We start from the raw sequence: 13,277 nt of genomic DNA on the forward strand, positions 1-13,277 counted from the left end.
AGACAGAGTCTTGCTTTGTTGCCCAGGCTAGAGTGAGTGCTGTGGCGTCAGCCTAGCTCACAGCAACCTCAAACTCCTGGGCTCAAGTGATCCTCCTGCCTCAGCCTCCCAAGGAGCTGGGACTACAGGCATGCACCACCATGCCTGGCTAATTTTTTCTATGTATATTAGTTGGCCAATTAATTTCTTTCTATTTATAGTAGAGATGGGGTCTCGCTCTTGCTCAGGCTGCTTTCGAACTCCTGAGCTCGAGCAATCCGCCCGCCTCAGCCTCCCAGAGTGCTAGGATTACAGGCGTGAGCCACCGCGCCCGGCCCATTGTTAGTATTTTTAAGGTGATTTAGGCAAGTGTGGTTTGTTTTATGAAGCCCTCGAACTTTAAAGGTTGTGTCAAGGGAGATAACTCTGCTGTCTTGCAGAGAAGCCTTTGGTTTTAACACTAGAGCAGGGGCTTGGGCTGAAAAACTTTAATTTTTTTTCTTTAGAAGATTATCATGATGGTATGTTAGCAGATGGGTTGAATGTGGGTGAAGGCATTGTTCCTTTCTCTGTGCTCAGTCAGTCAGCTGCTAAAAAATTTACATTCTCACCGAGCAGTGGCAGTGCTGGTGTGCAGTGCTCGCACAGGTAAGCGGGGAGTCCCAGGAAGTTCCCGCGAGGGAACGTCGGGGGTAGCTGGGGATGGCGTCACAGACGGGGCTTCTCAGTCCCTTGAAGACGAGGGCGTGTGTTCCGAATGAGTCTAGTGTGTTTGAAGGATGGGGTGCGGGAAAGGGGAGAGGTTTGCGTTTGGGTGTAGATGTGGTGGTGGTAGGCAGTGAGGCCAGGGATGCTGTCCCGCCGGGCGACTGAAGTGACATCCTGAGGACACTGTGAACTCAGCATCAATATTCTTTTCCCTTTTTTTGGCCTCAAAGGCAGTACACGCGTGTTCTTTAGTAATAATATGGAAAATGCCCAAAAAGGGGGAAAAAAAGGTAGACCTGCCACCCAAGCCCGAGCCAAGTCATTCTGGTGTCCAGTCATCTTTGAAATAACTGTTTGCAATCTAACTGGTGAAAAATGGAAATAAGTGATGTGTTAATGTGAAAAAAAAATAACGTTGCCAAAGATGAGTGAAAATATGTCGGGATTAGCTGGTGGCTTGCTGGGATCCACGAAGTTAGCCCGTCTGCTGTAGTGTGTGACCGTCCTTCCTGTCTCACCCTGCCCCCCTGCTCCCTGCCTACGCAATCAGGAATCACCTCCAGTCCTGGCTGGGAGGAATGAGCCCTGGGGACAGGAAGGGTGTGAGCCAGGAGACAGGGGGCTTTACTTTATTTAGCATGTAGTCGCTTTGGGGCCATTTCGGTCAACCCCATGTTGCTATTAGTGCTCACAAACATCTTTTATACTTCTAGCTGCCACTTATAAATGTGTTTCTAAATGTTGCATCTAATGAAGTAAATAGCTTGTATTAAATCCATTTTTGTTTTGATTAGTTATAACTGTGATTTAGGGTTATCCACGGTTTTCTTCTGCCTCTTGATTATAAAGTTGATTGTAGTTTCTTCTGGACTTTTTATACATAATTTTTTATATCACTTAAATTATATTGTGTCTTCAGATTTGTAGCCAGCTGCCTTTATTTAACAAGACGTTGTGAGGATCTGGGTTGTTGCGTGTTACTCCCCTCTGCTCCCTGTTGCTGAGGGGAGTCCTCGGTCACTGGGTGCAGACGGTCCCATGGGGTCACGCAGGAGCTGCCTGGGAGTGTCCATGTAGGAAAAGATCTCTTTACACTTTATATCTGCAGTTGCCACTTTTGACTGGAGCTTATACTAAAAACTACTGTTTGTCTTCCTTGTCAGCAGTGTCTTAATGTCTAATTTTATGTCTTTCCCAAATGGCAGGTAATGAGCCTCTTATACCTCACTTCTAATTGCTTTGGTATATGACCACCCTTCCCCACATAACTTTGATTTTAGAACTCGGACGCAAGGTTTTAATCTGATGTCATGTTTCCCAGAGGCAGCAGTAGACAAACTCAATTGCATTTGTACGAGTCTCTATCAGCGCATTGTTGTTGAGTCCATGATGCTTCATTGAGTTAATGTGCCACAGCAACTTAATTGTTCTGCTGAGCTTGCACGTAAGGAATGCTGCTGTTGAATATTTTGGGTAGCACAAACCATTTGCCGAATTTAACATTTATTTAGGATAGATTCCTAGAAGTGGAATTGGTTTTAACAAGCTTGGATATTTTTGTGGCTTTTGATTTATATGTTAGATTGTTTGCCATTCATTCAAGTGCCAGTCTGGGTTTTCCAGATTAGTCAGCAGGGTGTTGGGTCTGTCTTGAGGGGAGCCAGGAGGCAGAAAGACCATGCAAGAGCCCCACAGAAGTCCTGCGGAGAAGGGGGTTGCTCTCAACTAGACCGGAGGAGGCAGGTGGGAACAAGGGCATTGAGTGCTCGGGATTGATTGAGGAGGGCCCACAGAGGCCCCCTGCTTGGCTGCCTGGGCAGATGGCCCATGGTTGTCTTGATGGTGCTGTTCTGGCCACCCTCCTGGAAAGAGCCAGGATGATGATGCTTGGATTTGGTTTGGGTGGGGCTGAGAAGGGTTTTCTCCATTGACTTCATTGGTTGCATGTTGGCATGTGGAAGCAGGTGCCCACTCCTTGGTGTTTGCTGCCTGTCTGCTTATTGTACTTGGCCTAGAGTGAAATCAGTGCAAGCTTGTCACCTGACGGTCATTAGAGATCCTCCTCCGCCCAGGCCTCCTTGTTACCGGGTGTGTCGAACTGGTTTTGAGGTGCTTGGAGGTGTGGGAGTGAGTCTGTCAGAGACCATTTGGAAAATACCATTAGGTAGAAGGAATAAGATCAAATGTTTGGTAGCACAATAGGGCGACCTTGGTTAATGGTAATTTATCGTGTATTTCAAAATAGCTAAAAGAGAAGATTTGGAATGTTCCCAACACAAACAATCAATGTTTGAGGTGAGGGATATCCTGATAATCCAGATTTGATCATTATACATTGCATGCACATATATCACATGTGTATTATAAATGTGTACAACTATCACGTATGCATAAAAGTGAAAAGGCCCCAGATCTGTGTGGCTAGGAGGCAGCAGGCTTTGCACACAGCAGCAGTTGTAACGAAAGCCTGGTTTAGGCAGACGTGTGGCATTTAAGAGCACTAGTGGCTGTTATTGGCTGTGTGAAGCCCCGCTGCCCCATGGGAGTCCCATTTACTGCCTCTGTGCCCGTGTCTTTCTTCTTCCTCCTGCCACTGCTGGTTCTGGGTGCTCCCTAACCTTGTGCTCCCCTGCACCCATCCTCCTCCTCCTGAGGGTGAGGGATTCTGGAATAAATCACATTTCTGCTGATTCTTAAGATAATGCACATACAAAATAAACAGGGTGTCTAAGTGGTAGAGGGAAGGAAAATAGGAATATTACTTTTAATACCAAGTTTTCCAGGAAGACTGATCCTTTTAGTATAAGAATTTAGTACAAAGAATATAGAGCAGGTCTTGCTGACAGCTATTTCCAACTTCACTGAGAAGACAAGAAAATAGTATGTACGGCAGGCATCATACCCACGGTGGGAACATGGCCAGTGAGTCCTCTCCAGGTTGTGAAAGGTTGAGAAATGTCTGGGTCCTGTGGTCACCTAAACCATGCTTTAGTGTCCCTATTTTCTTGCTGTGGAGTGAGCATGAGAGAGATTTATTAGGTTCTAACTTAATTTCTTAGAATAATGATGAATTTATAGTGTACAATGGGAAAAGTTGCATTGGACCAAGGCTTGTTGTCCACCCCAGTCCTTCAAGTCCTCCTTTGCTAGCCTGTATAATCCTGTTGCGTTTTTGGCTTCTGGTGGTTTTTTTTTTTTTTGAGACAGTCTCTCTCTGTTGCCTGGGCTAGAGTGCCATGGCATTAGCCTGGGTCACAGCACCTCAAGCTCCTGGGCTCAAGCAATCCTCCTGCCTCAGCCTCCTTAGTAGCTGAGACTACAGGCATGAGCCACCATGCCTGGCTAATTTTTTTCTATTTTTGGTGGAGATGGCGTCTTGCTCAAGCTGGTCTCGACCTCTTGACCTTGAGCGATCCTCCAGCCTCGGCCTCCCACTTCTGGTGGTATTCTTGGGGTTGGTGTCAGCTGCTGACAAAGTCTCATTAACTATGAAATCCCTCTAACATTGCCCTGCTCTTTTCGTTTATGTTACATGTTCAAGGAATTCATTCACCTGAGTGATCACTTGTTGCCACAAATGTGTGCTTGGCAGGAGGGGTTTGGGCAGCTGGACACCAGGTACCACAGTGTGGGGCCACATGACTCCTGCCCACAGCAACTCTAACCAAGCCTCTAGGTTTAATTAACTTACAGGACATTTGACAGGAAATACAGGAGGTATAGAAACACATTAAATGACACCAGGAAGAAACCACCAAAACAAATCCAGAATTTGGGACCCATTTCTTCTTCAAGTGGATGGTGCTGGGGAGATTGGGGAGTGGACCGTTCTAGGTTAGGACAGCCTTAGGCAGCTTAACGTTCCATTGCAACCTGTGGACCTTGTTTGGATCCTGGTTCAGATAAACCATGGAAAGACTTTTTTTGAACAGTTGAGAACATTTAATAATTATTACATGATATTAAGGAATTATTATTAATTTTAGGTATTGATACGTAGTAAGAAGTCCTTATTAGCATACGGAAGTACTCAGGAAAAATGTCATGACAGCTGTGATTTACTCTAAATGATACCATGGCAACAAAAAGACAAAGCCTATATGGCAAACTGTTACTAATCATTAAATTCATAATGGGTATATGGGTGTACATTATATTCTCCACTTCTGTGTGTGTTTAAACATTTTTATAATCAGAGTTTTATAAAAGTTTTAAGTGTTCTGTAAGGCACCTTATGCAGCCCCCCCTCCTGGTTTTATAGCTGAGGGAAACTAGGCTTAGGCATCCACTGTTTTGTCTGCTGTCACAGGACTTTGACTATATAATTGGCATTTAAACACAAGTGTTTGACAACAAGGTACCTGCTCTTGACCTCAAAGATGCCTTTGGTTCTATCTAAGCAGGCACTCTTCACAGGTGACTTGCAGGTGTCCTCCACTCCGCACTCATCCTCTCTGCTCTCCTCTGTCGCCTGTCCTGGCTCCACAGCGAACACCTAGCACAGGCCACGGCAGGTGCGTGCGAGTCAGCGCTCACACAGCCAGCGTCAGTGTGGAGCTGGAGATGCGCGTGTTAAGCTTTCTCCTCTTGTTGCTAATTTGAATACTGAGGGCTTCTGTTTTTTATTATCAGTTAAAAATAATTATCTTTTCCAAAATCTCAGAAGTACATTGAGATGTGTTATCATTTTTTTCCTAAGTATATTTTTTTGAGTTGATTCCCACTTGGTGTTTCTAAAGATGCTTTTGTTGTTGCAGGCAGACATTTGGTCCCTGGGCATAACAGCTATAGAGCTCGCGAAAGGGGAGCCACCGCATTCCGAGCTGCACCCCATGAAGGTTTTATTCCTCATTCCAAAGAACAACCCACCGACGCTGGAAGGAAACTATAGTAAACCTCTCAAGGAGTTCGTGGAGGCCTGTTTGAATAAGGAGCCGAGCTTTGTAAGTTGCATGGGGTCAGAGCGGGCATCTCGTCACGTGTGGCCTGACTTAATTTAGATACATCCTGTTGGGATTTCTTTAATCACTATTTTCAGGTGTCTTCATGATGTTGTTTAGTTTCCTTTTTCTAAATGAGTATGATTGATTTCTTTGAATTGCAAATATAGTTTTCTTGTTATATTTGATTAAAAATCTATTTATTTTCTTACATATTTTCTAGCCTCATACCTTATTGAGTCTGAAGAATATTCGTAATAATATATGTGGAATGATAAATTTTTAATATTTCTGGAGGACCAGGCTAAACTATCACGCTATTTTCAGAAATGGTAATGATTAGCCTGAAACCTAAAGGCTAAATGTGTCTTTAAAGTAAATGTTGTCAGTTTCCAGGTGCCATGTGTTAGAAAACAAAAGATTTTTTTTTTTAAAGAGCCACCCTCCCCTTCCTTCCTACTTTCTCTTTTTATTTTTTATTTTTAATCTACTCTGGCAGAGCTGTATAGCAGTATCGACTACATAACTGTACCTCATTTCCTCTCTGAATTAGAACGTTTCTTTGAAAGCTATCTCTGTATCTTGGTGTTGCACGTGGCACCATACGTCCTTGTTTTGTTCCTGCGTTTGTAGCAGAGTTAGCTAAAGGCCAAGCAACACCTGTTTTTATTAACTATTATCTAAAAATGGGTGGTTTTCAAATATGGTCAAGGAATTAAATGGGGAATGCAGCATTTTGTAAGCTCCTCTAGGGATGCAGCGTGAGGTCACCAGGTCGGTGTCTGATTAATGCACCGGGCACCAGTGGTGGTGGTGGTGGCGGGTATTGTTCCGGTGCCCACGATGCTCTGAATTTTATCATATCACGATGTTCTGGGCACAAACAGTGCACCAGCACCTAGGAGGCTACACCCACGCACGCGCCTGGCTTCCCGTGGAAAACATTGCTAGTATCGGCTTACTCCCCAGCTCACACGTCTCCACCCCAGACCTACTGAGGACAGGATGCAAAGCGGAATGTGAGCACCTCTGGGATATCCGGAGTCTCACAGTTCCGTGGACAGGGAGGGATATACCTGAGGTGCTGAGGTGACCAGGTTTTTCACAAGTGTGAATGTGAGAAGCAAGCCTGGCTCTGGTTAGCACAGCTTTAGTAATTTGGAGTATGCGGGAGCTTGGTCTGACTCTTGTTTGGGTGCTGCTGCTACCTGTCTCCGTTTGGGCTGTGCGGGTCTCCTTGGGAAGCACACTTCCTGAGATCAGCTTTGCCGCCCTCAAGGCGAAGCTCTTGGCAAGTTCAGAGCGTGCCATTTTGCTGTGGCCTACTGAGCACGTGGCGTGGAACAGTCCTCAGCGCAGGCACAAGGGAAGGGACAGGCCCGGAAACCAGCCTTTCTCGACGGGAAAGCTGGTGACCAGAGAACCCAGGTGCCTTTTCAGCAGGCAAAGGACAGTTCCTGGCTCCTTTTCATTTCTTTTGGATGATTCCAAATTAACATATTTATTTTATTATGTTTTTGGGTATAGCCAAACGTTAGTACAGAAAGTTAAAGTGACATAGAACATGTTTTCTCTTTTGCCAACATATGTCATAAAGTCTTTTATAAAACTGGGAGATAAACTTGTTTCCATGATCCCTGTGAAGTTCTATGCAACATTTTCTATGTAAATGTGTTTTTCTGGGGGACACTCTCTTGTTTCCGTTGGACTTTTACCTGCGGAAGGTTAAGGGCCCCTTTGTAAACTAAATGTCATATCCCCTAGTGCCAGGAGTTCCAGTCACAAGGTACTGAGTGACTAGTCTTCGGAGAAGTCTTAGGGAAAAAAGCTTTGACGTGGAACTCAGTCTTACTGCGTTACTGTGGCAGAAGCTTGTCCTTTGGGGTGGAATAGAGTAAAATGAAGAATGAACTTCATCTCATACTATTCTGGGTATGTGTGTTTTTCCAGAGACCCACCGCTAAAGAGTTACTAAAGCACAAGTTTATAATACGCAATGCAAAGAAAACATCCTACTTGACCGAGCTCATCGACAGGTACAAGAGGTGGAAGGCCGAGCAGAGCCACGACGACTCGAGCTCTGAAGACTCAGACACGTAAGCCGCGCCGTCCGAGCTGCGCCGCGTGCTCGTGTGAGAGGCCCTGCTGCTTCTCGCCTCTGGTTTGGGAGGCGGTTTCGTGTGTGTGTTTGTTTTAAGATAATCCAGGTTGATGGTGATTCTTGTTAGACACAGTCTGGGCCCGTGTGGCCTCTCGATGTTGCCAGGAGAGTTTCTTCTAGTAAATCTGTGCGATGGAACTGTGCATAGAGAACTAGACCTGCTATTTTTTTTTTCTTCATTATATTTCCTGCTCTTAAAATACTGATCAGATGACACAGCTTTAAATATATTTTGGAGTCGAAATGCATGTTTTTGTGATACCATGAGTGTTCTGGTCCATGCTTAGCATGGTCAAGCTCTGTGCCAGGAGGTTCCTTACTGAAAGCTGGTGTTGAGTTGAGCATGAGGGAATTCCTTTTTCTGGAGAGGTGAAGTGGGGCTGGATCCATTCAGTAAGGAGGGTGGGGACGGCTTGACTGCTCCATCGTGAGGGTGAAAGGAAGCGGTTGGGCAAGCGTGGTGTCTAGAAGTCCAGGCTGGGGGACTCACGTGTTCTCCTGCACGCCGTGGCATGAGTCAATGTTGGCCCACGGCCCCAGTCCACGCTTCAGGCCAGTTGAATAGGATTTCCAGGGATGAGACCCAAGGTGGTTTTTCAAGGTCCCCTCGATTCTGTTTTAGAGCCAAGGTTGAGATGGCTTATTCCAGAAGTTGTTGGGGTCATGACATTGGGAGATTAGGGTGGTTAGCACCAAGAATGACGAGAGAAAGAGATTGGAGAGAGGTTTTGAGAGCTAGGACGTGGTGATGGATCAGGGCGAAGGAGGGGAAGGCGTTTCGGCAGCGTGGCGAGGTGGCCTTGCAGTGACGAGGAAGCTGAGTGTGATGCAGGCTGTGTTCACGTCTGAGGTGCTCCCAGGATGTCCAGATGTCCAGCTTAAAGTGGCACTGAGGTGTGCAGTTCAGGAAAGACAGGCCACAGGCGGGGGACGATCAACAGCGGGGTCCTGAGGTTGAAGCAGGTGTGGGCTGACCAGGGCCTTGCTCATCCAGCAACGTGCGAGGGAGCACGAGCAGGGATGCGAGTGGGTTTGGAAGCGAGCGGAAGGTGCCAGATGGAGGCAGTGAGTGTTGGTGGCTGAGAGGTGAGGCGGCGCGTGCCGCACTGGGGATGGGAGCCTGGCGGCAGGGGAGCTGAGTCCTGAGATGGGAGAGATTGTCTCCCAATGGAAGGGCCGCCTTTTTCCATGTTAGTAGGAGGAGGGTCGGTGCGGATGCCCCGGGACAGTGGGAAGTTACTGGAACAGTGTTTGATGGTGTCTCTGTTTGTGAGGTGGGAGGCAGGGCTGGCAGTGGGCCCCCAGCTGGCACCCCAGGAGGTCTCAGTCCCCTCAGAGCCAGTGTGTGCGCTGACGGCATTTGCTTGGGTCTCTGTTCAGGGAAACAGACGGCCAAGCGTCTGGCGGCAGCGACTCTGGGGACTGGATCTTCACCATCCGAGAGAAGGATCCCAAGAATCTGGAGAACGGAGCTCTTCAGCCATCGGACTTAGAAAGAAATAAGGTATGATTGCTTGTCATGACCAACGCTTGTCATCAGTCAGCAGCATGTGGGAGTCACTTCTGTTTGGAGATTGGCGTGGGGGGGTGTCCCTCATGGCACCCAGTCGTGGAATTTCGCAGTTGGGGGATGGACAGATCAAGAGATCATGCAAAGCTTCAGACCTGAGACTGAGGACGCCGGTGTGTTCTGTGGGTCTGCGTTTTGCTCTCCGCGGCCCTGCTGTGGCCGTGGGAGGGGAGCTGGGACTCTGCTCTGCATACTGGGGACCGTTCGTACGTTTCATAATTTTCAGGTTGAGTTTTAAGGTCAATGTATGGTTTGTGCTTATGCTAGACTTAATTTTGATTAATTGGTTTAATGCCCATTTAAATTCATGAAAAGCTGTATTTTTAGGGTCTTCTACTGCACAGTGACATCATTTCCCTCAGGCAGGCAGACTGGTGGCTGTCCCCTGGTGACCCTACGAGTGCCGCCTTGATAAGTGGATAAGTGATAAGTCTTCAGATTAAAGCCGCAAAAGTAGGCACTAGGCCTCTGTTGTGCGACAGCCGCCCGGAATAGCCAGCTGGAATCTGATTTCACTTGCAGGGTTTCATTAGTGCAGCACGTTTACATGGGTAGCGCACCGAGCAACCAGCACAGCCCAGCCCACACGGTCCCTTTCCACGCAGGACCCAGAGGCTGCTCTCCCAGCTGCATGGGTTTTGCATGTCACTGCAGATGAAACTTTGAAGTCTAGTGAGAGACAGTGAAGTAGTCTCCTTCATCTAGATACTGGAGCACACAGGGACCGTTTCCTCAGGGTGAGGGGGTAGAATGAGCCTTTATGCTTCGATAGCCCAGATCTGAGGTTTATTGAATTACTGCCGACGTGAATGTTAAGTGTTTCTGATGACTTTTTTTTTCCTCTCCCAAGATGAAAGACATCCCAAAGCGGCCTTTCTCTCAGTGTTTATCTACAATTATTTCTCCTCTGTTTGCGGAGGTAAGAGACGGCCTGGCTGTTTCGGGAGTGGTGTGTGTGGGGGGTGCCAGTGGGTGCTGGACATCGCGATGGACAGGCTGGCAGGGCTGGGTTCAGGGACCTGCAAGTGCCTTCTGGAGGGTTTGGCGTCAGATGCTCCCTTCCGAGGGTGGCCTCCTGCCGTCCCTTGCACATCTCTGTCAGGGCTCCTGGGGAGATGCCCGCTCTGCCACAGCCTGAAGCGCACAGAGGGATGTCAGTGACCCAGTGCCATGTGCGTGTGTCATCAGGGAGACTTCCAGCTTTCCTTGGGCTGCTTTCTCCCAAATCTGATTGGGTATGGCCCAATCTCTGCCTCAGACAGAGTTATGGCCATGTGAAAAGCAGATGTTCATTTCTGGGGGAGGAGACATAGGGTTCCCTTGAATCCTCGTGTCTCCCATGGTGCTGCCTGTGTCACTGCAGTCCCACGCTCAGCGCCCAGGGCTGGGCTGACCCGTGCTGACCTCTGTGTGCCCATCCCCTCTGCCCTCCCTGCCTCCTGGAGAGGGCTGTTTGCATATTGCATTTTGAGATATTTTCAAGAGTAGATGTTGGAAGAATGAAGAGTATCCTTCATCTGGTTAGTAGCTGATTTGGAAATAGGTTGGGAACCCCCTACCCCCATCCCTTGCGTTCCCTTCCTGGCTCAGGCTGCCTTTAAGGTAATTCAGTGGGGGTAGGGGCACCCATACCTTCTGGTTGTGTGGTGGTCCAGGCCTCTCTGGGTGGCTTTCCACGGTGGCTGTGTTGGGGGCGCTTTGTGGGCTCATTCCCTGGCCCCCGTTGGGCTTGCACTGGTGTCACCCAGCTCAGTAGCCCTGGCCAGCTGTGGTCCCGCCAGCACCTCTTCCCAGCCCCTCCCCTGAGCCTTGGCCCATTTCCCTCATCAGAAGCTGCCCTCCCGGGCTTATCTGGGGGCTTCAGCCTGGCAGATTTGGGGCCAGGTGGGAGGAGGGCCATGTCTGCAGCCTGAGGCCTCACCTGGAAACAGCTGACGGTTTCGTATGGAAACTGCGGGGCACTTGCCAGGCCCGTGCTGTGCTGCTTTCTGGCTGTGGCCGAGGCTGACTGTCCTGGGTGCCTGTGCTCTCCGCAGGGTGTCCGTAAGGTGCCATTTCGCTTTTTGTCACTTTGCTCGGGAGCTTGGCCCTTGGGGTTTTCTAGGTGTTGGTTGCTCTCCTAGGATCCTGCCAGTGGCTGCTTTGATGGGATTGGCCAGTCTGGTCAGGGAATGTGTGGATTTTCTCATCTGCCTAGGGTTGTGTATTTTTTACTGGGCTCATGAAGAAACTATTGAAATCGTTATTCAGAACCTACTCCAAATTAATCCTCACTGCAGTAATACCCTGGATTTTCCCAACTAACTGAAGAAAGGCAAACTGACAGGCATCTTTTTCTGTATATTTTTATTACTGTTAATATTTGATGATCTAGTACTGAGAGTGCTTAATGTGTATTATTTTATATGATAAAAGCTCATAGGAGGCCGGGCGCTGTGGCTCACGCCTGTAATCCTAGCTCTTGGGAGGCCGAGGCGGGCGGATTGCTCAAGGTCAGGAGTTCAAAACCAGCCTGAGCAAGAGCGAGACCCCGTCTCTACTATAAACAGAAAGAAATTAATTGGCCAACTGATATATATATATAAAAAAAATTAGCCGGGCATAGTGGCGCATGCCTGTAGTCCCAGCTACTCGGGAGGCTGAGGCAGAAGGATCACTCGAGCCCAGGAGTTTGAGGTTGCTGTGAGCTAGGCTGACGCCACGGCACTCACTCTAGCCTGGACAACAAAGTAAGACTCTGTCTCAAAAAAAAAAAAAAAAAAAAAGCTCATAGGAAGGGTCATTGTCCCTGCATTTGCAGATGAGGGCGCTGTGAGGGGCGTTGGTGTCCCCTGCTGTCCGTCAGGAAGCGCATGCGCAGGCTGCTCCCTGACCTCAGTGGTGGCAGAGCACGCCCAGCACAGTGTCTCCGCACCGCGCCCTCCCAGGGCCGCCCTCTGCCCTGCTTGTCCCCCCGTCTAGGCGTAGGTACAAGGCACGGGGTGGCAGGGGAGAGGTTGATGGCAGACTCCCCAGACTTGCAAATGCTGTGAAGTGACTGAGGGTCCTCGATAAACACCAGTGACCATCTAAGTTTAGGTGTGTGGCCTTCTGTGACATCAGGAGCGTGAGGACAGATGCTCATGGCCCCCATGGGTCCCTCCACATCAGACCTCCCCAGTCCCTCCTCCACCTGTCCCTTCAGTAGTGGAGAGAGGAGAAGTCGTGGGTTTTAGGGTGAGATTGACTTTGGATGACAACACATCTTCACGACAGCCTGAAGAGCCAAAGCTGAACGTTTTATGAGCTATATCTTAAAGGTGAAATTGAGGAGGGGCCCTCCTGAGGAGGAGCTGGTGCCTGTCCCATCTGCAGCCACCAACGGAAGACTGTCTGGAGACATGCTAATCCTGAGCCGTGCTATGTCTTGACTTGAGCGGCTCCTGTTTCCACAGTTCACACGTTGGGTGCATTCCAGAAAGAAACTCAGAGTTGGCCTTGACCCAAGGGCGGGGCCAGGAGACACTGTTGTGATTCTTTGGGAACCAGAGGTGCCAGGAGGGACGTGTGGATCCCCAGAATTTAAGGCTCCCACTTGTTTATTTGGAATCAACGATTTTGACAGTGACTCTGGATCACAGAGGCAGTTTTCTGGAGTTGTAGCACCAGCCCATTAACTCGAGGCACTGAGCTTTGATGTTGCACACTGAGGCTTCCTGTTGAAACCAGAAGAATTTCTCATGGGCTGTGACATTGCTTTTCTGGTACAAGATTAAGGTTGAAACAGAAAAAGAACACGGAGAAGACAGACTATCACAATCAGATTGGGAAAAGGTACACGAAAGCCTGTAGCGTGGTGAGGTTGGACTGCCCCGGCCCTGTCCGCACGCGCTGTCCGCACAGCATCTGAATAGCTTTTCAGCAGAGGGAACCCGAAGCG

The 13,277-nt window shown here is 48.5% G+C and overlaps 1 protein-coding gene across 2 annotated transcripts in view; it reads left to right on the forward strand.

The window, feature by feature from the left end:
• STK24 (serine/threonine kinase 24) overlaps positions 1–13,277 on the forward strand; it is a 109,608-nt gene that overhangs the window by 90,649 nt on the left and 5,682 nt on the right. For both annotated transcript variants that reach the window (XM_020290263.2, XM_020290264.2), the window contains exons 6-9: positions 5,445–5,630; positions 7,578–7,723; positions 9,169–9,292; positions 10,209–10,277. In XM_020290263.2, coding sequence (XP_020145852.2) covers positions 5,445–5,630; positions 7,578–7,723; positions 9,169–9,292; positions 10,209–10,277 — 525 coding nt within the window. The remainder of the gene's footprint in view (positions 1–5,444; positions 5,631–7,577; positions 7,724–9,168; positions 9,293–10,208; positions 10,278–13,277) is intronic.

Source organism: Microcebus murinus, chromosome 13 (genome assembly GCF_040939455.1).
Source record: "Microcebus murinus isolate Inina chromosome 13, M.murinus_Inina_mat1.0, whole genome shotgun sequence".
NCBI lineage: Eukaryota > Metazoa > Chordata > Mammalia > Primates > Cheirogaleidae > Microcebus > Microcebus murinus.